General features: G+C 40.5%; 1 protein-coding gene across 2 annotated transcripts in view; it reads right to left on the reverse strand.

Annotated features, from left to right (window-relative positions):
- mitd1 (MIT, microtubule interacting and transport, domain containing 1) overlaps window positions 1-23,524 on the reverse strand; it is a 36,956-nt gene extending 13,432 nt beyond the window's left edge. Inside the window, exons 1-7 of one of the 2 annotated variants that reach the window (XM_060826625.1) lie at window positions 23,278-23,524; window positions 18,295-18,450; window positions 17,159-17,260; window positions 14,524-14,660; window positions 13,729-13,815; window positions 12,101-12,216; window positions 9,206-9,266 (exon numbers count right to left, since the gene is read on the reverse strand). In XM_060826625.1, the coding sequence (XP_060682608.1) occupies window positions 9,206-9,266; window positions 12,101-12,216; window positions 13,729-13,815; window positions 14,524-14,660; window positions 17,159-17,260; window positions 18,295-18,439 (648 nt within the window). In that variant the 5' untranslated portion in view covers window positions 18,440-18,450; window positions 23,278-23,524. The remainder of the gene's footprint in view (window positions 1-9,205; window positions 9,267-12,100; window positions 12,217-13,728; window positions 13,816-14,523; window positions 14,661-17,158; window positions 17,261-18,294; window positions 18,451-23,277) is intronic. The other variant, XM_060826627.1, reaches the window with a different exon arrangement.
- Window positions 23,525-23,659: the final 135 nt, after the last annotated feature.

Below are 23,659 nucleotides of genomic sequence, written 5' to 3' on the forward strand. Positions count from 1 at the left end.
CGAAAGCACACAAGATTACACTGTACACGGATGATGTCCTTCTGTTTTTAATCAAACCCAATGATCTCCGTACCCCATTTGATACAATGTATCAATGCATTTGGGGCTATTTCAGGATGTAAGATTAACTTTGCATAATCAGAGGCGATGCCTTTGGGGAACCTTAAGGATGTGCCAGAAGTTGAAGGTGGCCCTAAGTTCCATTTTAAGTGGTCACGGGCAGGGTTGCGGTACCTAGGCATTTTTATTACCCACAAATTTGATCAGTTATTTCAGACTAACTTTGCTCATTTGTTTGACAATATTAGGCGAGATCTCCAGAGATGGGAGACTCTTCCAATTTCATGGCTGGGCCGAATATCTCTCATTAAGCTGAATGTTCTTCCTCGTTTGCTTTATACCATGTGTATGCTCCCTATAATGTTTCCCAGGTCAACGCTGTAGAACTTTTGGGGTGGTTTGGTTCCTTTGTCTGGCATCGTGGGTGGCCCCTCATCAAACTTACTAAATTGCAGTTGCCTCATGGAGGGGGAGGAGTTGATTTCCCGGACATCAGGAGGTATCAATTGAGTTTCTGCTGTCCTTTGTCTGCGATTGGGTAGGTAATGATCCAAACTCAATAAGGCTGGATATCGAGGCCTGAAAATGTGTTGCTGGTTAAAGCACAGCAGGTCAGGCAGCATCCAAGGAACAGGAAATTCGACGTTTCGGGCCAGAGCCCTTCATCAGGAATGAGGTCCAGCATCTGCAGATCTCACTTTTTACTTGGATATCGAGGCCTTCCAGGCAAAGTGCCCTCTTATTAACCTGTTGTTCATGGATAAGATGAGGACAGTTATGGACCATTGCCTGAACCCCATTGTCGTTAGTACAGTCAAGGCATGGAGGGCGATGCATCAGAATGAGGGTGGTTTATCTAAGACTTCGCCACTTACACCTATATTTGGCATGCCAGGGTTCCGACCAGGGATGATGGACTCAGGGTTCAAACTATGGGCAGCGAGAGGAGTTTCTAGTTTGGAAGACTTGTTTGAGGGGGAGGTTATGATGTCTTTTGAGCAACTGAGCCGCAGATGCGGGTTACCCAGCAGAGATCTTTTCCGTTTTTTTCAGGTTAGGGATTTCATCCAGAAGAAGACTACACTTCTCACTAAGCCCTATAAGCTCAATACAGAGAGGTTGTTATTACGTTCCACAAGGACCTTTTCGGTTAGTGCCCTCTATTGGCTACTTGGTGGCAGGGCCTAGCAGGATAGTAACCGGTTATGAGAGGTCTGGGAGCAAGAGCTGGGAGTGGAGATCTCTTCTGAAAAATGAGAGAACATATGGGAGAATACTTGAAAGATCTCAATCTATAATAGGACATGTGCTACACAGTTAAAAATTCAGCACAGGGCTCATCTGGCATGAAACCGTCTGGCGAAGCTTAAAAAAGGGGGCATCTCCAGTGTGCCCCAAATGTAAAATAAGTGTAGGTACTCTTACCCATTGCTTCTGGACATGCCACAGGCTCCGTGTTTATTGGAGTGCTGTGGCAGGAGAGATAGGGAGGGTATTGAGGACTGAAGTCAAAGTAGACCCAGTATTTCTCCTCTTAGGTTTACCAAATTTACCATCTTTAGACGGGCATGGGAAGAAACTATTTAATATTCGTGCACACTGTGCACGGAAGAATATTCTGATGAATTGGGTGTCTGAGAACCCACCGGGATGGCAGAAATTAATTATGGAGCACATTCCCTCGGACTTTATTACAAACATGGTGCACCACACAACAGACAATTTTTATAAGACATGTCAGCCCTACTTGAGTTATTTGGATATCGATTTGTCAGTTATCTTAACTAGGGCGTTTGTTTAACCAGGATGGTTAGATTTGTCAAGACCTGGGCCCTGGAGGGAGTTTCCCAAGTTAATACAGATATACATACAATGCTCCTGTTCCTTTGTTTGGGAGTTTTGCGCCAAGCATAGCTGTTCTGTATTTTGTGGTTTTTTTTTGTTTTCTGTTTTTGCTTTTCTTTTTTTTTGGTGTTGCTTTGTACAGTGTTAGGGTTTGCTTTGTATTATAGGGTAGGTTAATAGTTAGTAGATAGTAGTTGTTTTGTAATTTGTGTTTTTTTCTTTTTATTATACTGATATTTGTTTGGTTTTTTTCATTAATTTTATATGTTTGTAAAGTTAAAATAATTTGCTAATAAATATACTTACAAAAAAAACTTGCTGATTTTACACCTACTTGCATGCTTGCAACCTCCATAGCGTGAATTGCCTTGCTTGTTGGCACTTCATTCAGAGCCAAAGGCTGTCTTTACTGTTGTTCTGAAGAGTTTTTTTTAAGCACAGACACAAGTTGCCTGTCACTGTTGAAATGGTGGTTGGGAGTGTGGTCAGAAACATCTAACTGTATGGGCGGCACGGTGGTTAGCACTGCTGCCTCACAGCGCCTGTAGACCCGGGTTCATTTCCCGACTCAGGCGACTGACTGTGTGGAGTTTGCACGTTCTCCCCGTGTCTGTGTGGGTTTCCTCCGGGTGCTCCGGTTTCCTCCCACAGTCACAAAGATGTGCGGGTCAGGTGAATTGGCCATGCTAAATTGCCCATAGTGTTAGGTAAGGGGTAAATGTAGGGGTATGGGTGGGTTGCGCTTCGGCGGGTCGGTGTGGACTTGTTGGGCCGAAGGGCCTGTTTCCACACTGTAAGTCTAATCTAATCATGTATGGCAAACAAGATGTAACACTGACAGTAGGTGCCAGCTGCCTAAGTAGCAAACATGTTCATTCAACAAATTGGACATGTCAGAAACTGTTGGGGGTTAGTCCCCAAAAAGTCTGTTAGAGATCATGGGCATAGTCCATACACAGACCTTTGTCTCTGTTGTGGTCAGCCATTTGTTCAAGATGCTTAAGGTCAAGGGATCTGTCCTGTACAACCAGCATAAGCTGACAGGGCTCTGGTCAGTCAGGTCTAGGAGCTGACTGAACAAGTCAGTCACAGTTCAGGGCAGTCCTGAGTGTCAATCTCTTGAAATTTCCAAAGAATTTGGAGACGGTGGAGAATCAATGGTAGAACGGGTTTGGGGAATCTAATCTTGGGAAGGAAAAGAGACATTTATACTCAAGGGGATAAGGCTGGTGATGCATGGGGACTCTTGATTTGAAAGGGGGGATTTCAGAACAGCTTCAGAGAACATGTAGTCTATACTGTGGGGGTAATTGACTGTGGCCTATACAGATGGAGCACAAAGAAACATAAGACCATAAGTAAGGCCATTTGGCCCGAGTCCACTCCGCCATTCAATCATGGCTGATGGGCACTTCAACACCACTTATCCGCACTCTCCCCATATCCCCTAATTCCTTGCGAGATTACGAATTTATCAATCTCTGCCCTGAAGACATTCAAAGTCCTGACCTTCACAGGCCCATCACCCTCTGGCTGAAGAAATGTCTCCTCATTTCCGTTCTAAATTGACCCCTTCTAATTTGAAGGTTGTGCCCATGGGTCCTAGTATCCCTGCCTGATGGAAACAAATTCCCAATAGATGCAAAGGTGCTAGGAATGGAGGTCAGGTTCTGTATGTACTTTCCAACTTTCTGTAATAATTCACAAGCCCAAGGAAAGACCTAAGATCCAGTAGAGACATGGAGTGGGGCACCTTTGATCGCCCTCACTTTATCTTCCAATGTGTGTAACCCGCTCTTGTTGGCTCTGTAGCCCAATTAGGTCACCTGAAGTGTCTGGAACACATTTCTTTTCCCTTCCAAGGCACACATCTGCCTTAGAGAAACGTCTAAGGACTATGTCCAAATTCTCTAAATGGCAACCTGGGGTACACCCGGTAAAATGTTCTCCATTATCTGCTGAAAAGTTGCACAGGCTGACGATATCCCATTTATCCGGCTGCGAAAAGCCATTTAGCATTTGTTTGAAATCCCCACATAGGTGAACTGACCTATTAGGCTTCACAATCAATATGACTAGTGCTGACCATTCCACGAACTGGATTTGGCAGGCATCAGCAAGGTGTAGTGCTGGAGCTCAGGGGCAGCTGGGGAGGATGAGTTGAAATTCTTTGTTAAGTACCATGTGTGAAGGCTGGACCCAATGCTGACAGTATGCAGCATGAGCTGTGTTGCCAGCCATTACTTTCCCTTCTTGAGAAGCAAATGCTATTAGGAAACAGCTGAACTGCATTCAGGGTGGGTGTAGTATGTTTGCTGGATGGTTTGCTTCATAGAGACCAAAACATAAAGCTGTTTACGACATGCAGCTACTGTTATGCAGATGGGGGTGTACTGTACTTTTAAGAGAGTTGAAAGGCTTAGAGAGGCACAGAGTATACTGGAAACTTTTAAATGTAACATTTGGTCGAACAGCTAGATTAGTTGGGTTACCTGGAGACAAAGAAAATTTCAAATTTGACCAGTTTAAATTATGCCCCAAAATAACAAAATCCAATCAAGTTTGAATTTGGTATTTCGACAACATTCATACCAATGACACAATCCGATGTTTTGGGGGTTTAAGACTGGGAAAAGTTGAACAGTTAAGAGAGAACTGCCAAAAGACCAACACATGTAGGCTGCTAGTAAGAACTCTCTGAGAGGTACCTGTTTAGAGAAGGAGTTTGCACAGAGGAAAAAAAACATCGACACCGACCTGGAGAGCAAATCTATAAAGGAAGATACAAAGAGAAGAATTGACAGTTGGCTGGTTTTGAAATTTGAATTTTTTGGTAAATCCTAATGGGGGACTTTTATTGGACTAGTATTATAGAAGAGAAAGTAAAAGATAGATTTGAGTTTTAAATAGTTAATTATTCCCTGATATAGTGAAAGAAATAAAATTAGTTTTTACTTTAAATAGTTCTTGGCCTCTTGAATTTTCACAGATTACTGCACAGGATAAATCTTTCGGTGTCGCTGGTTTGAATTAAGCAGAGAGGTATACCTGTGTCGTAACACTACACTGGATTTGCAATTATTGCATCACCAATTGCATTCAGTTTGAGGGTACTTAGGGGTCAGGTGATGATCAATGGCAATTAGATATGTGCTTACAAATCTAACTTGGGTATTTCAATAATAGTGGAATTATCAGCGATGATGGTATTAACGGCCAGTCCAACTTCCCAGGGTGTGTGTATGAACCATGCAAGAACTCTAAGTGTCACGTGCAGTGTCAGGATCAGTGACTGATGTGGGTGTAAAGTCAGGAGGATCAACCCCACCGCCCTGTGGCCCAACATTTCAACTCCCCCTCCCACTCTGCCGAGGACATGCAAGTCCTGGGCCTCCTCCACAGCCGCTCCCTCACCACCCGACACCTGGAGGAAGAACGCCTCATCTTCCGCCTCAGAACACTTCAACCCCAGGGCATCAATGTGGACTTCACCAGTTTCCTCATTTCCCCTCTCCCCAACCTTACCCCAGTTCCAAATTTCCAGCTCAGCACCATCCCCATGACCTGTCCTACCTGCCTACCTTCCTTTCCACCTATCCACTCCGCCCTCCTCTCTGACCTATCACCTCCATCCCCACCCCCACTCACCTACTGTACTCTATGCTACTTTCTCCCCACCCCTAACCCCCCTTCTTTTATCTCTCCATCCTGCAGGCTTCCTGCCTCTATTCCTGTTGAAGGGCTTTTGCCCGAAACATCAATTTTCCTGCTCCTTGGATGCTGCCTGAACTGCTGTGCTTTTCCAGCACCACTCTAATCCAGACTCGGGTTTCCAGCATCTGCAGTCCTCGTTTTTACCCAGGAGGATGGTGTAGTCCATTCTTGCTGACACGTGATGATCACTCAGCTACCATGGTATGTTCAGGATAGTGTATTGTGTTGAGGTAGAATGTGGATGTCTAATATAGACATGACCCCATTACCTGCATCCAGCATGGCTCACTGTATGGTAAAGTGTGCTTAGCTCTCATCTGCAGGGTTCGCTATCAATGATTGTTCTGGTATCTAAGAAATTCTCCTGCCATTTCTGTGCCCATCTTTCAACTAAGCATGATAGGCCCTGCTGTGCAGATATAATGCTGCCCATGCCTCAACAAGGGTTTTTGATGGAGCAGAGTATAGGGCTGCTGAAAATGCGGATCTGCAGCTTGGTCCAGTCTAGGGGATGCCCACAGAGTGTTGCATCCACCCCTGGCATGCTGGGCGCTGCACAATTGGAGCAGGCACTGAGGCAATATCATGAATGCAGAAGGATGGATCAGTCTTCTGAGGAGGAGAACAAGGACACTGGGGTAAAGGATACTAATATGATCCATATCAGAGATCAGCTGAGATGCTTGCTACCTGCCAGAAAGAACCTCAATAACACCTGCTTCCAAGAGAATAGCTGGTTCAGCACACGATTCTAAACTGTTCCAGTTTTTTGGTCTTAATTCCTAAACCTTGTTGGCATTGTAGAAATGACTTTCAGCTTCTGTTGTCTTTAGTTTTTGCACTCTTTTCTGTTTTGTAAATAAAAAAATCACATATGTGTTTGTGCTTGTATTTGTATGATTGCTTCCCTTACATTGCAATGGGAAGATACTGCCCTGTATAATGCTGGCTTAGAGGGAGTTTATACAGAATATAAAGTGTGTGGTGTGGTGATTGAACAGCAATGGAAGGTAAGAAAACGGGGTTGCATGTGTGAAGAAGGGTCAGATACCCCAGCTATGTTCTGTCCCATATGGTTGCTCTGTCATGATGTCCTCAATGAGGGGTAATGCAAGATTATTAATGCTTGCCAGGGTGCAAGGCTGCCTTTTAAAGATGGCTTCAGTGCAAGAGATGCTGGTCTTCGGGCAGGTATCTGCTGGAGGAGCAAAGGTTTGTGGAAAAGGTGCATGGTCAGCTGGGGTAAAATTAGGAATGTGAGAAGTGCCATACAGACAAGATGGGCAATTAATGAGGTGAGTTTGGTAAGGTACGACAAGTGATCTTGGTAACCTGGTGGCGACAAACCTCCAAAAGTACTCACTGCAATTCAGGTTTGCCAAAAGATGTAAGATTCAGCCCAGAGCTAACATTTCAGCTCATGGACATTTTATCAAGCTGAAGGATCACGAACCTTGAGTGTTAACTGTTTCCCTCCTAATCTGTTGAGTATTTCCAGCATTTTCATTTTCTCTTTTGATAAAGGCGAGATACTGCAGAGTTATTAGTTACTCACTAAACAAGGCAGAAAGCATGCTGTTGCATTTTTAGGTATAAGTAAATTTTTAATTAGAGTCAAAGAGTCTCACAGCACAGACACAGGTTCTTTGGCCCAAACTGGTCAATATCAACTAAAATGTCCATCCCCATTTCCCTGTACTTGGTACATATTTTTCTAGTCCTTTCCTATCCATGTATTTATCAAAATGTATTTTAATTGTTGTTAATGTACCCACCTCAAACTCTTCAGCTGGCAGCTCATTCCATATACGTACCACCCTCTGTGTAAAAATGTTGCCCCTCACGTTCTCTTTTATTCTTTCCCTTCTAATCTTAAACTGCTGCCCTCTCATCCTGGATTCCCCAACCCTGGAAAAAGACTAACTACATTCATCCTATCCATGCCTCTCATGATCTTATACATTTCTATAAGATCCCCCCTCAGTCCCCTATGCTCGAAAGAAAAAACTCCTAGATTGTTCAACCTCTCCCTATAACTCAGACCACTGAGTCTTGGCACGTCCTTGTAAAGTTCTTCTGCACTCTTTTCAGTTTAATAGCATCCTATAGCAAGGTGACCAAACCAGGACACAATACTCCAATTGTGGCATCACCAGCCAGTTTAGCTCAGTTGGCTTAACAGTTGGTCTCCAAAGGAGTGTAATATCGACGGCATGGGTTCAATTCACACACCTGCTGAGGTTACTATAAAGAACTCTCCTTTTCAACCTGTCCCCTTGCCTAAAGTGTGGTTGTCCTCAGGTTAAATCACCACCAGTCATCTCTCTCTCTCATGTGAGAGCAACCCTATGGTCTAGTAAAACAATGGCAACATGACTATCACTGAATAGTACCCAATCAGTCATAATTGCTGCCAAACAATCTCTCAGACCTGAAAGTTTTATGTGCGGAATCTCATTCTTTCAGAATTTATTTTGTGCTGGAGTTTTAGTTTAAGCTTTCTGTCAATGTTTCTTAATTCTCAACCTCTTCTTTCTCTCCCAAGCTTTAAAATTAAATCATGTGTACAAAGATTGTTGGTAAATGTCAGCACTGCACAGTCTCATTGTGCAATGATTGGCAATACAATCTGGACCATTTTGTCCATGATAGCTCTTTCCACCCAATACATCAATTTTAAATTCCTCAGGTTTGGTAATCTCTCTATGATTTTGTTCCATCTTATACTGTCAACATCTTCCAGTCAGGTAGACACCCCCCTGCCCCCTTGTGCTAACATTATCATTTATGGTAGAAATGCCTACTGTTTCCCAGTACTTTGAAATACAGCTCTTAAATGCCCTGGGCTTGCTACATCTCCACACACATTCAAACATTTCCATTGAACCTACATCTTTGATCATTGTTTCAGTCACCTTTAATAACTTTTCTACCTTCTCTTTTTAAAATTTCTACATGTGATGTGGGTATCACAGGCAAGGCCAGGATTTGTTTCCCTTCCCTAACTACCCTTGAACTGAGTGGCTTGTTAGGCCACCTTAGAGGACACTTCAGCATGCACAACCAGACCACTTCGAGGTGAAGATTTCTTTCCCTAAAGGACACCAACAAACCAGATTTTTTTAAAATCAGAGTAGTTCACAAAAGCATTAAAAGGATCAACTTTATAATTTTGATTTATTTGTTCAATTTAAATTCCAATAGCTGTCAATGTCGGATTTGAACTTACCTTCTTAAAGTCTGGTACTATGCATTACTACTCAGGTAATAGTCAAGTTGCCACAGTCTTACCAGACCATAAGGCTGCTCTCTCATTAGAAGGAGATGACTGGTGGTGATTTAAACTGAGGGCCACCAGACTTCAGGCGAGAAGAGAGGTTGAGAAGGAAAGTCCTTCAATGGTAAGCTCAGCCGATGCAGGAATTGAACACAACCTGTCGGCATCACACTACTTTGCAAACCAACCATTCAGCCAATTGAGCTAATCTGGCCAGTTTGTAGATCTGTACAGTTTAGAAAACTATAATTTGGATTTAATTTTTTTGCAGTGGTATAAAATCAGAAAATCCATTTAACTGAAACAAACCTGTGTTTTTTTAAAGTAATCTAATCCTCTTCCAATCTTGATCATCCATCCATTGCTGAATCTGTCACAGAAAAAAAAATTGTTTTACTCAAACTCCAGGAAAACACTGCTTTCTAAAGAAACATGCAACAGATGGTAATGAGGACATTTGAAATATTCTCAAAAATATCAAATATTATGCATCCATTAAACATCATCGTATAAATATGTTCAGAAACGAAAACTTGAAAGTCTAAGTTTGTAAAAGAGTTATTAAACTTGGCGCTTGAAAGAACTCCAGAAACCTATTAGGAAACTTGAACATTCCCATTGTATTTAAGTCATTCTATATATCTTCTATTAGGGAACAAAGGAGTTGCATAAAAAAACAAACATATTTAAAGTTTGACACAGTCTGTTGTTCATTTCACTTTAAAGTTTTGTGAAAAGAGGAAAAAGAATGGGACTTAAGTATTGCTGCTACATTCTAAAGAAATTAAACAAACATCTCAGTGTGTAGAGAAACCAGCTAAAGCCAACAGGTATTGTTTTATATTTGTGGAACAATCAGCATAAATGAAAGGACATCATACTACAGGTTGCTGGACTGATTTCTGACAATGGCAAAGATTACATTGTACGCACTTTAGAATTAGAGTAGCACAGTAGAGGAGGAGACTGTATTTGCTTTACATCCATATAGTGCCCCCTACTTTCCATGCTTCTCAATGATTTGTTTTCCTCTTTCAAGCATTTATTAATTTCCCTGTTGAAGGCTACCACTAAATTTGTAACCTGCCATTCTGTTGGACAGTGCATTTCAAATCCTATCCAATCAGTCATAGAGATGTACAGCATAGAAACAGACCCTTCGATCCAACCTGTCCGTGCCAACCAGATATCCCAACCCAATCTAGTCCCACCTGCCAGCACCCAGCCCCATATCCCTCCAAACCCTTCCTATTCATATAGTCATCCAAATGTCTTTTAAATGATGCAATTGTACCAGCCTCCACAACATCCTCTGGCAGCTCATTCCATACATGTACCACCCTCTGCGTGAAAACATTGCCCCTTGGGTCTCTTTCATATCTTTCCTCTCTCACCCTCAACCTATGCCCTTTAATTCTGGACTCCACCACCTCAGGGAAAAGATTTTGTCTATTTATCCCATCCATGCCCCTCATGATTTTGTAAACCTCTATAAGGTCACCCCTCAACCTCTGATGCTCCAGGGAAAACAGCCCCAGCTTGTTCAGCCTCTCCCTATAGCTCAAATCCTCCAACCCTGGCAACATCCTTGCAAATCTTTTCTGAACCCTTTCAAGTTTCACAACATCTTTCCGATAGGAAGGAGACCAGAATTGCACACAATATTCCAACAGTGGCCTAACCAATGTACTGTACAGCAGCAACATGACCTCCCAACTCCTGTACTCAATACTCTGACCAATAAAAGAAAGCATACCAAATGCCTTCTTCACTATCCTATCTACCTGCGACTCCACTTTCAAGGAGCTATGAACCTGCACTCCAAGGTCTCTTTGTTCAGCAACATTCCCTAGGACCTTACTATTAAGTGAGTAAGTCCTGCTAAGATTTGCTTTCCCAAAATGCAGCACCTCACATTTATCTGAATTAAAGTCCATCTGCCACTTCTCAGCCCACTGGCCTATCTGGTCCAGATCCTGTTGTAATCGGAGGTAACCCTCTTCGCTGTCCAGTACATCTTCAATTTTGGTGTCATTTGCAAACTGACTAACTGTACCTCTTAGGCTCACATCCAAATAATTTATGTAAATGACAAAAAGTAACGGACCCAGCACCGATCCTTGTGGCATTCCACTGGTCACAGGCCTCCAGTCTGAAAAACAACCCTCTACCACCATCCTCTGTCTTCTACCTTTGAGCCAGTTCTGTACCCAAATGGCTAGCTCTCCCTGTATTCCATGAGATCTAACCTTGCTAACCAGTCTCCCATGGGGAATCTTGTTGAACGCCTTACTGAAGTCCATATAGATCACTGGGTTAAAAACGTTTTTCTTCATGTCCTTGATCAGTCACCTTAAATCTGTGCCTTCTGATATTGTCACTTCACTAGAAACAAAGATGAACTATCTAAATTCTTCACAATTTCAAATACATAGGCCAAATTTCCTTTAGCTTTCTCTGCTCTAAAGCAACAACCACAAAATTTCCAATCCTGCCATGTAAGTGCAATCCTGGCATCAATGAAGTAAATTTCTTCCACACTTTCTTGAAAGCCTTCATGTCCTAGAATCCCACTGCTCTGCCATAAGACCTAAGCTAGAGGAAAGCTCAGAAACCAACTACATTCAAACATGATCAGACAAGGTAAATAAAAAGTAAATATAATGCAAAGTAATGCCGATGATCAGGGAGTCCAGAAAAAGGGGTCAAAGTCACAGTCTAAGGTCTGAGGTAGGCCAAATAAGACAGATGAAGAGAAATTTCTTCACCCAGAATGTTGTGAGGCTATGAAATTCTTTGTCACTGAAAGCAACTGAGGCCAAAGTTTTCAAGAAAGAGTTAAATATAGTTCTTGGATTAAAAGGACCAAAGCAGGAATAGGATCAGAACTGGATAATCAGACATGGTCATAATGAATCAGACTGTGCCTTCCTCCATGTCTTGAGACATTGTACAAGATGCAATGCGTCATATGAATGTTTGTCGAAGAAGAAATAGCAGGATCAAATTTTAATTGTATTTGAACCAATCCTAGCATAGTCTTAATTGCATTTTGGAGAGGAGATGGAGTCCCATCATCCTGACTTGAAAACAAAACATGTTGAAAATAGCCAATTCTGATATTTGAACAAACCCAAATAATGCTTGAAATGACATGAATAATCTCACAATTCAAATAGAATACAACATGACAAAAAAAGCTACCTGATTTCTCGGTCATGTATCGAAGAGGAGTGGTTCACATCCAATGTTACCCCATAACTTTGTAATGACTGCTTTATCTCTTCAAGGCCACTGATCTGCTGTGAGTTACCACCATTCTATAATGCATGAAAGAGGAAACTAATGCATACATGTTGTGTTCACTAATGGAATGAAACCAGTAATGTAATATTAATAAACATTCCCAGATGCATGCTTACAATAAAGACAAGCTTATTTGTAGAACCCTTAAATAAGGTAACTAATCAATCAATCACTTTTGGCATTTCCTGAAATGCTTTTCTCACTGTTCCTCAGTGATGTCCACCTGTAGCATTTACTCCCCATAACTGAGTAAGTGGATAATTGATAGGAAGCTTATGGCTATTATCCCAATGGAATGTGTAGCTAGGTCTTACATAAAAATTGCCAAGCCTCTCCTGCTCTTACATCAGATATGCAAATCAAACACAAATTCATTGAATGAACAAATGCTTGCAGACATCTTAGTGACTTGGTAAAGAGAAGACTGGGGAAAGATGATTATAACTTCTCTGCTCTAAGGTGCATATCAACTGCAGCTATCTTCCAGCCAGCAGGAGAGAATGGAGGCCCATTACTAACTGCAATTTAAAATGGCCACTTACTTTTCATGCTGGAGCCTATGGGTCTCATTGGGGAAAGGGTGAGCATTGTCAGGACTGAACAGCATTAGGGAGTAGGGAGATCTGTTGAGGTTACTGTCGAACTGGAGGCTTTGATTTTTAGCTGATTTTCTCAAAAGCTCCACCTCAGTAAGCTTTACACCTGCTAGGAACAGCTCTAAATTAGGGTCCTCCTATGCTACAGTGGTAGCATCCCTATTCTTGGACCAAGAGTCCCGGTTCAAGTCCCACCTGCTCCAGAGGTGTGTAATAACAATTTGATTAGAAAAAAAAAGGTAAAATGAAAAAAAAACTTCAAATTAAATCAGTTTGAAAAAAAGTTGCAAACAGCTCATTACTGCATGGCTATGGCAATCTCATTCTACTACTTGTAGAGAATCATGCAGCAATCTGGCTGAGAAGAGGTAAAGCCTGCAATCACATGTTTAAACTTCATGTGCACATGGACACACTGGGTCTTCAAAGTCCCAACTCGAAATAGCAACTTAACTTGAGCTTTTACTACATCCCATAATTGGAAATTTCAGGGCAAAGTTTGCTCTCAGATCCTCTACCAGAAGTCTTTTTTAGTTCCCATAACAACAAGAATAAAAATCCACTGACAACTCTTCACTGATGACAGTTGGTTCTCCCTCCCCAGGTTATGTTTTCTTTGTCTACCTCCTCACAGTTGATACAGCAATGATTGTGAAATGTTGTGTGGGGTGAAAAAATATTTAAATGAAGATTTATTCTGTTTGGAAAAAATTGAGGGAATACAAAAACACAGTGCATGAATTATAAAAGCAACATAAATAAACATTGTCAACATTAATGTCAGAGACATTGTTTATACTCCAACACGTTACAGCATCCAACACTTTACAGCATCCACGAATTGCAATTCTTATATTGAATTTATTTCTAGTTTACAATGAAGACAATGGTTTTTAATATTCACACTACAATACACTTTAAATTACCTACATTGTCAAGAGAAGTCAGTAGATGGATAGTTTTTACTTTGCAAGGTCCTTTTAGAAGCAACTCACAAAATCTCAAGAAGTTGTATAGCTATAAAATAAAATGTCACAAAATCAGTATGAAGTATTGGTTTTTAAAACCGTGGTGATAGATTTGTCTTTCATTAAATTGAAAACTGTCTGCTTCAACATTTTAGTTTACATTAATTTCAACAGTTTTATGTTTTGATTATATTTGTAAATTGTTTAGATGGCAACTGGTGTTTCTCAATTCAGTAGTCTCTTACCTCCTTTCATTTATTAGTTGCTCAGAATACATTGAATCTATTATATTTGGTCTGTAACTGTCCTCTGTCTGGTAAATTGAGTAAAGGTCAAGATGCCACAGTCCACAGAAGACCATCTGAGACTGATCTCTTAGAGAGAGAGAGACAACTACTGGTGATTTAACCTGAGGGTCACCAAGCCTCAGGTGAAGGGAGAGGTTGAGAAGGAGAGTCCTTCAATGGTAACCTCATTTAATGCACGAATTAATACCACACTGTTAGCATCATTCTGCATTGCATATTAGCTGTACAGTGAGTTAAATTATCTGACCCCCTTTTTGGTAAATTGAGTAAAATCCTAGGCATTAATACAAAACAGCACTTCCCTTAACTCAGCTGCTTTGAAAATACTAGCATTTGGCAGATCGTTAGTAACAAACTGACAGCATCAGTAGTCTTGCCAACTAACTGAAGTTAAGCCAAAAATACTTATTGAAGTACAACTTTTAATGGAATTTTAGGTTGCTTTTCACCTGATGAACATGCCTAATGTACGGATCTTCTACCCATACTTCAGTAACAAATTGATCCAAATATGGTTTGAATAGTTTTTCATAACTAAACCCAGTAGCGTCTTCTGCAATTTTGATCTGTTCGTGATATTTCCCTTCTGAAACAGATAATTAATAAAAGGTTGTACAAAAACATCATAACTTTTAATAATTTAAAGACACAGCAAGCATTATAATTATCATACACGTACTTCTATATTTCCAATGAAGTATTCTACATCTATACAGCATAACATGGTTGACTGCCATACAGGAATTTCATTTTAAGTCAGTGCTTTGGAAATGTGGATTTTATATGGTAAAACTATTTAGCAAATACATACCAATGTACTTTCCAAATATCATATTTTCAACCATTGTAGAGTTTCAATTTTAATGTGAATTTGAATTGCTTTTATGGCTAAAATGCAAACATTATTACAGCTATTACTTTTTAGTACTATCATCTTGACTCCAATTAGTTTGTTATTGGGAAGAAATCCATCTTGTTTAGCAAGTGATAAAAGGTAACAAATATTCTAACATATATTTCGGTAATTAAGTTTATAAAAACCATTTTATGATGGTAAATTCAGATATCTCAAAGAATATTTTGCAGAACCAAGTCTCACCATGGCAGTTTAAGAATTTGAATTAAAAAAAAAATCAGAGACCCTCCGAAGAGTAACCCACTCAGACTCATTTCCCTACATTTACCCCGACTAATATACCTAACACTGTGGGCAATTTAGCATGGCCAGTTCACCTAACCTACACATTTTTAGATTGTGGGAGGAAACTGGAGCACCCGGAGGAAACCACAGGGAGAATGTGCAAACTCCCCACTGACAGACGCCAGAGGCTGGATTTGAACCTGGGTCCCTGGCACTGTGAGGCAGCAGTGCTAATCACTGAGCCACTGTGCCGATCAAGGTTCTCCAAGGCAGCTGCCAATGTCTTCATGGAGGCAGCCAGATGCTATATAAACTGATATAAATTGATGGAGTCCTCTATTATTCAAGTCAGTTTGCACAGTATCTCCAACAAACTGCTTCCCCAAATCTGCCTGTGCATTAACATGACATTCTTAATGGCTGCCACAACAATGGGATCTCCGGCCTGAGACTGACCAAGTGCTCAGACCTCTGACAGTACTCTTGAGTGCCAAAAACTGTGGACGTTTCCTAGAAACATAGAATCCCTCAATCAGCTGTAGAGACATGGCAGTGATGTACTCATCCAAATGTGCTCAAGGGATCAATGGGTATGGGGAGAAAGTGCAAACAGGGTATTGAAAAGTATCATTAGCCATAATTGTATTGAACGATGAGCAAACTTAAAGGGTCGAATGGCATGCTCCTGCTCCTATTTTCTATGAAGGCACAAGACAATAATATAATCGAATACTCTTCACTTGCTTAATCAGTGTAACTCCAACACCATTCATGAAGTTCAGCAGCCTGCAGGATTGGCATTGCTTCTGCCACCTTCAACGGCACGGTGGCTCAGTGGTTAGCACTGCTGCCTCACAGCGCCAGGGACCCAGGTTTGATTCTAGCCTTGGGCGACTGTCTGTGTGGCGTTTGCAAATTCTCCCCATTTCCTCCCACAACCCAAAGATGATCAGGTTAGGTGAATTGACCATGCTAAATTGTCCGTAGAGTTAGGTGCATTAGTTTGGGGGAATGGGTCTGGAGGGTTGGTGTGGACTAGATGGGCTGAAGAGCCTGTTTCCACACTGTAGGGAATCTAATCTAATTTCTCGTGGGCGGCACTGCTGCCTCACAGCGCCAGAGATCCGGGTTCAATTCCTGCCTCAGGCGACTGACTGTGTGGAGTTTGCACGTTCTCCCCTTGTCTGCGTGGGTTTCCTCCGGGTGCTCCAGTTTCCTCCCACAGTCCAAAGATGTGCAGGTCAGGTGAATTGGCTGTGCTAAATTGCCCGTAGTTTTAGGTGAAGGAGTAAATGTAGGGGTATGGGTGGGTTGCACTTTGGCGGGTCGGTGTGGATTTGTTGGGTTGAAGGGCCTGTTACCACAATGTAAGTAATCTAATCTAATCTAATCTAATTACCTCCCTCCATGACGAGTTCACAGTAGTGACACCAACACCGTCAGCTGGGACCAAGAATGGGAAATAGGCTGCTGGTATTTTAGTTGAGTGTGTGTTGCTGGAAAAGTGCAGCATCCAAGGAGCAGGAAAATCAACGTTTCGGGCCGAAGCCCTTCTTCAGTGTGTTGCTTTTCCAGCAACACACTCTCAATTCTAATCTCCAGCATCTGCAGATCTCACTGTCTCTCTGCTAGTATTTTACTTTAGCTCTTTCATTAGTCAGCAAGCAATGAATCCAACGTTATTTAGTCCCTTCAGCACAGATCACAAATCAAATATGGATTTTCCTCGTCATTTTGTTTTTTTTTTAAAAGAAAAGTACTAAATCAAATAACGAATTGCCCATTTTGATTTGTCAAGATTTGAAGTATTTACAGATGATCCAAACATAAAATTTTGTTGAAATCATTACATCTGACAAGGTTTCTGAACTATAGAAGATGTATATTTTTGACTACATTCATTTGACTACAATGCCTTTCATCAGATTATTCAATTTAGCTACCTTCTTTGAGCTTATTCAGCTGGGTTTTAATTACTTCTGCTCGATCCATGTAGGTACTAATCTTCTGTCGATAGTAGACTTTTTTTGTGTCATCTTTGGTAGCTATCAAAACAAATGAAAATCTTTGTTTAGCTTGTCAGTTGTTTAATATATGACAGAATCATTACAGCACAAAAATGCATCTTGTATGTTGCATTCTTTTTCCCCAATACAAGCTGAACTGCCTCGGAATCACAAGTCACCAAGTGTGTTTTCAACACAAATATATATATTTCTCTGTTCATTTTGTTCACATCACTCCAAACTTCTGGTAGCCTGCTTAATATTTCATTTTGCTCTTCTGCTGACATTTGTCATTGGCTGCTGAGCAGTTCCAATGAGATCTTGTTTTCTTGCCCTATCACCTTTAACTTTAGCCCTAGAACACTACATTTCCTGTCATTCAACCACTCCTGTTTTCCATCTTCTAAGGCCTTTCTTTAGTTCTTGTCTCACCTACTCCTTCCTCAAACCTATTACATTGCTAGCCTTTTCTGGTTCTGGTGAAAGGTCACAGACCAGAAATATGAACTTTATTTCTCTTTCTACATAGATGTTGTCAGACCTACTGATTGTCTTTCTCTCCAGCATTTTGTTTTACTTTCAGATAGCTTGCATCTGCATGTTTCGGCTTTTCAATTCATATATTCATCAGTTGAGGCTGGTATCATTTACTGAAATATTTTTGCACAGACAACACGAACACTTTGGTACTGTTCAGACTTTGAGTGATACCAGACATTTCAAAAACATAAAAACGGAGGATGAATTCTTACTGATATCTGCATGTATACTTTCCAGCAGGGCTTACTAGTCATTGATTAGCAGAACATTGTTAGGCTAATCTGTTTCCTTCAAGTAGTCCAACTATATCATCCTTTCTTTATATGAGTTTTATTTCTATTTACGTCATTTTTGCTGAATCTCTTAATGACTTAATAATACAGCACTGACCAATACATGGGTGAGCTTGATTTTTAAGGTATAGGAAAAGAATTGTTGTTTATTGAATGTTGCAGAAAGTCAGAGTTTAAAATATGGTTGATAAATTTATTTTATACCATGAATCACTAAGGGAATGTTAGAAGCTCTGTTACCTTTCAAAACCTGCAAAAGAAGATCAATTCCTTCTTGATAACAAACCAACGAACTCTGCAAACGGGACTCATTGTCTAGCTCTACAGCCCTCGTCAGCACACTTGCAGCTGAATTTTCCATTCCCGTCAGCACGCTCTGAGACATTGCAGCAATATCTACAAATAATAGTTAACAGAACATTAAGTAGAATTTTTAAAGTTGAAAACTATTCTAATGCATTTTATAGATCAAATATTGAAACAAAACTGACAACAAATCTCAGATTGATAATTAGAATTAAAGACAAACTGTTTGATGATTAAGATAGGTTAATCTGGGAGCAGATGAGGAGATGTTCAGAGTGGAGTTCCAAAAATCGTAGCTGAAAGCTCAACCTTAATGTGGGATGAGACATACATAAAAGAATTTGAACATGCAAATGAAAATTTTAGATTCAATGCATGGGGACTGGGAGACAGAACAAGGTGGTGCGAATGAGGATGGTAGGCAGCAGGGATTGGGCCTTAATGTAGAAAAGGACAGAAACACCCAACTTCTGGCAAGTTTGATTTTGTAGCTTGGCAATAAAGACATTGTAGAAACCCAGTCCACTGATAATCAAAGTGTGGTGGGATTGAGATGAGACTGGAGTGGCACAAGTTGAAATCAGCAACTCTTTTTTTTATATTCATTCATGGGATGTGAGCATTGCTGGCCAGATCAGCATTTATTACCCAGAAAGCAGTTAAGAATCAACCACATTGCTGCAGAGATCAGATGTAGGCAGACCAGGTAAGGATGACAGATTATCCACCCTAAAAGGGCATTAATGATGCCGAATAGGATTTTACTCCAATCAACAGTTACTATTTGGATAGTTTTTTATTTCAGGATTTTATTGAATTCAAATTTCACTATTTGTGCTGGTGGAATTTGAACCCATGTTCCCAGAACTTTACCTAGGTTTCTGAACTATTTTCCAGCAACACTGCCATTATGCCACAATCTCACTTAGTGTAGGTGAAAAGAGACTTTGATGTCCTCTGGCACTTCAACACTTTTCAGTTTCCTGGCCCTACCCATCTTCTCTTCACAATCATTGTTCAGTATCTCTAAACCTCCAATTCCATCAGGATGTTGAGATGGCTCTCCACTAATCTATGAACTGTGGCCCAACAAATCTTCATCTATCACCATCTTCTCTACCTGGCTGAAATTACTCTCGCAGTGACCAACTTTTTTTATTCACTCAACTTGCTTCCTCCAAAAAAGATGTTTTATTATTAATAAAGATGTGTTCTAGTCATATGCAGGTGCTCAACCTCTCCTGTTTTTCCAGTATTAGATGATAGTGTTGTTTCTTGTTCTCACCCTAAACTGGAAAGTTTAATCAATGTCACTTTCAATTTCCACCTTTCCCTCAGTGTTCATGAAATGCATCTCCAATTTTCTTTTCCTTTCCTTCCTCACCTTCCTGTCTCTATTTCTGCCTCCTAAGAAGAAATATACAAATGTCCTTTGCAAGTGAAACAGAAATTTACAGAACCTTTTTAAATTTAGTATGCTATACTCAATGTTTACAATGCAGACTGATATACAATGGATAGACCAAATGTAGATTGGATGAACTTTGTGAAACAGTGGAATAAATCTGTTCAGTCTATATATGTAACCCTGTTTCTGGTTGCTTGTCATTTTAATTTTCCACCTAGTTCCCAAACTGACCTCTCTGTTCTTGTTAGCCTGTGGTGTTCTAAACTCAACACTCAAGGGACAGCATCTCACTTTTCAATTAGCCTCTTTATAACCTTCTGCATTCAGTGGTGCTGTCAACAATTTCATACCAGAACCGCTCAGCATTTACCAAAGCCCTTTCAGAAAGTTGTACATTTCAATTATCTCCCACAACTCTAAAGTCCAATTTACTCAGGTTCTCCACATAAGCTAATCGTCTCATCAGGAACCAATCTAGTGAACCTTTTCTGTATCACCTCTGAGGCAAGTATATTTTTCTTAAATATGGAGACCATCACAGCAAATGTAATCTCAAAGTTCTTCACGTTTGTAGCAAAACATCTTTATTCTATACTTCTATGCCTTGCAATAGATTCATAGAGATATACAGCACAGAAACAGACCCCTTGGTCCAACTCATCCATGTCGACTAGATACCCTAAATTAATCTAGTTCTATTTGCCAGCACTTGGCCCATATCCCTCTACACACCTCCTATTCATGTAGCCATCCAGATACCTATTAAATGTTGTACTTCTACAAGCCTCCTCCACTTACCCTGGCAGTTCATTCCATACATACACCACCCTTTGCATGAAAATGTTGCCCCTTAGGTCCCTTTTAAATCTTTTCCCTCTTGCCCTAAATCTATGCAATCTAGTTCTGGACTCCCACCCCTTGTCTATTTATACTATCCATGTCCCTCATGATTTTATAAGGTCACTCCTCAGCCTCTGATGCCCCAGGGAAAATGCCCCCAGCCTATTCAGCCTCTCCCTATAGCTCAAACTCTCTAACCCTGGCAATATCCTTGTAAATGTTTTCTGAACTCTTTCAAGTTTCACAACATATTTCCTATAGGGCAAGGTATCATTTTCATTCTTCATCGTTTCCTGCATGTGTATGCCATTTATCACTATTTCTTCTACAAGTTATACAGTCTCGCTGAATTAAACATATTGAAATTTTGTGTCTTTTCAAAAATAAAATCTGCTTTTCTGTTCTTACGACTAAAGTGATTAACCTAAACATTCCTATATTACACTCCATCTACCATCCTGTTGACCACTCACTCAATCTGTCTCTATCTCTTTGCAGGCTCTTTTTGTCTTCTTCACAGCTCACATTTTCATGTTATTTTGCAATGTTAGCAAACTGAGCGGTATATTAGTCTCAGTCACAATTAATGTCATGAATATAGATTGTATATATTCGAGATTCCAGCACAGGATACAGTAGCAATCCAATGGTTACAGCCAGTCTACTTTTAATTGATAGTTTTAATCCTACATCCATACTAATGTTTTACCACAGCTTCTACAGCCTTTATTTTGCATACAAACTTCTAATTTGGCACTCTATCAAATGTTCTTGAAAAAGCATCTTCTGGTTTCCTTTTATACACGACTACTTACATTCGCAAAAATGATTTTGCAAATTTAGTAATTAGTTATCAACAGTTATTCTGTTTCCTTAGCTTCTAATCTTCCTTAAACAAAGCTGTCTCACTTAATTCCATCTTGAAATAGTTTGTAACCATACAATATATTCTCTAGCTATTTTATATCTTATGTATTTATACCCTTCTTAGTTATTTGTATTTTTTCTCCAGTCTCTCACTCTCTAACCTCTTGAAATAAATATGAATGCTTGTTTTCCTAGCACTTTTCACAGCCTCAGCACATCCAAAAAGTGTCTCAGCTTTAAATTTGAATTGTAGGTGAACATGGTTGTCAAATATGGACACAGTTAACCTTTTTACACATTCATTTTAAGGGTACGTGGATAGACAGAGAATGGTGGTGAGTTGGTTTCTCTGGGAATAGCAGCTCATGCCAAGCATATGTTACCCTGGGGAGCTCAGCATTACAGGAAGGCAGGAATAGAATTGGGAAGAACAGCAAGATGGTATTCCATAGTTAGGAAAACAGTGAGAGTTTCTGTGGCCACAGACTTGAATTCAAGTCAATGTACAGTATTGCTTTGTTGGTGGCAGGTTCAAGGATGTCATTGCAGATCAGTGCACCATTCTGATGGGGAAGGTCAATAGCCAATCATTGTGGTCTATGTCAGGATCAATGTCATGGGTGTAATGAAGCAAGAACTCCTTTGGCAGATTTTAGAGACAATTACAAGCAGAACTTCAAAGATGCCAACTCCAGCCTAATCAAAATACTATGCACTATTGCGAATAGATAAAGGATGGAGTAGATGAATGTGTGGCCTGAGAAATGGTACAAGAAGGGTTTTAGATTCTGGTAACTGAAGTGGCTGGTGCCAACGGAAATTAGAGGAACACAATCCACTGATGGTAGTCATAGTTAAGATAAGAAGAAATCGGTTGTGATTTTTGGAAGCCTATCGTATCAGTATTCATCATTGTAGGTGGGTACTTTGTCAGTGACTTTCCCTCCAAAAGAAGGTCAGAGGTGGGGATGTTTCTGATGAATGCACAATATGCAGCACAGCTTACAAATCCTCAGATACTGAAGTAGCCTGTGTCCAAATACAGCAAGACTTGGACAACATCCTGGCTTTGACTGACAAGTAAAATTCACACCACAAGTACCACCCAGTTCAAAGGTAATTAGAGATGATCAACAAATACTTGCATAACAAAAGAATAAAATAAACTGGTTCTCAAATTGAGCTTTATAAGGCACTGGTGAAGCATTAGATAGAGGAGCAGAATTAAACCATTTGGCCTATCGTGTCTGCTCCATTTGATCATGGCTAATGTGTTTCTAATGGGTTTCTGAATCCCATTCTCCTGCCTTCTCCCCATAATCCTTGATCCCCTTACCAATCAAGAACCTATCTCTTTCATAGACACTCAATAATTTGGATTTGACAGCCCTCTGCAGTAATGAGTTCCACAAATTCAGTCCCTCTGCCTGAACAAATTCCTCTTCGTGTCAGTTCTAAAGGGCCATCCTTTCACTCTGAGACTGCTCGGGTCCTAGTCTCTCATACTAGTGGAGACATCTCTACGTCCATTCTATCCTGGCTTCTCATGATGTTTTATTACATCAAAGGATATTTTAAACATGAGGTATTTGTAGGTAAACTGCGAGAAATTGTCACACATATTTTGGTCTCCAGGTAATCTCTCTAGTCGCATTTTCAGTATGGATTCTCCAGTTTCTATAAACCTTTATAATTTCTCTAATTATTCCCTACAGTTTTTAACACACTCTCTCGCTATTAATAGATCTTTGAGTAGTTATTTACTTTGCTGAAGCTCACGTGCAGTTTGCTTCAGTACTTACAACAGACCCAGAACCCTGTGCCTCCTCTGATTCTTTGTACCAGGTCAGGCACCGATATTTTGCTTAATCCCGTCCACTTGAACCAACTTCGACCAGGTCAAGCACATACACAATCCACCTGTATTTTTTGAATCGTTGAAAGATCATAATCGATCTACACTGAAAAACTGCGACATCTGCAATGGGTGGTGTTATAAGAATACGAATAAAAACAGAAACACCAAGAAACATTAAACCGGAAAAGAAGCATCTGTAAAATGCAAGTAGAAAACCTATTGACGCTATAAAGGCGGGCGGGTCCGGGGGAAGGGGATTGTGGTGGGAAAGGGAGCGGGGACTGAGAAAGGAGACGGAACCTAAACGAGGGACAGCGTTGAAAACG

This window comes from Hemiscyllium ocellatum, chromosome 6 (genome assembly GCF_020745735.1).
Source record: "Hemiscyllium ocellatum isolate sHemOce1 chromosome 6, sHemOce1.pat.X.cur, whole genome shotgun sequence".
NCBI lineage: Eukaryota > Metazoa > Chordata > Chondrichthyes > Orectolobiformes > Hemiscylliidae > Hemiscyllium > Hemiscyllium ocellatum.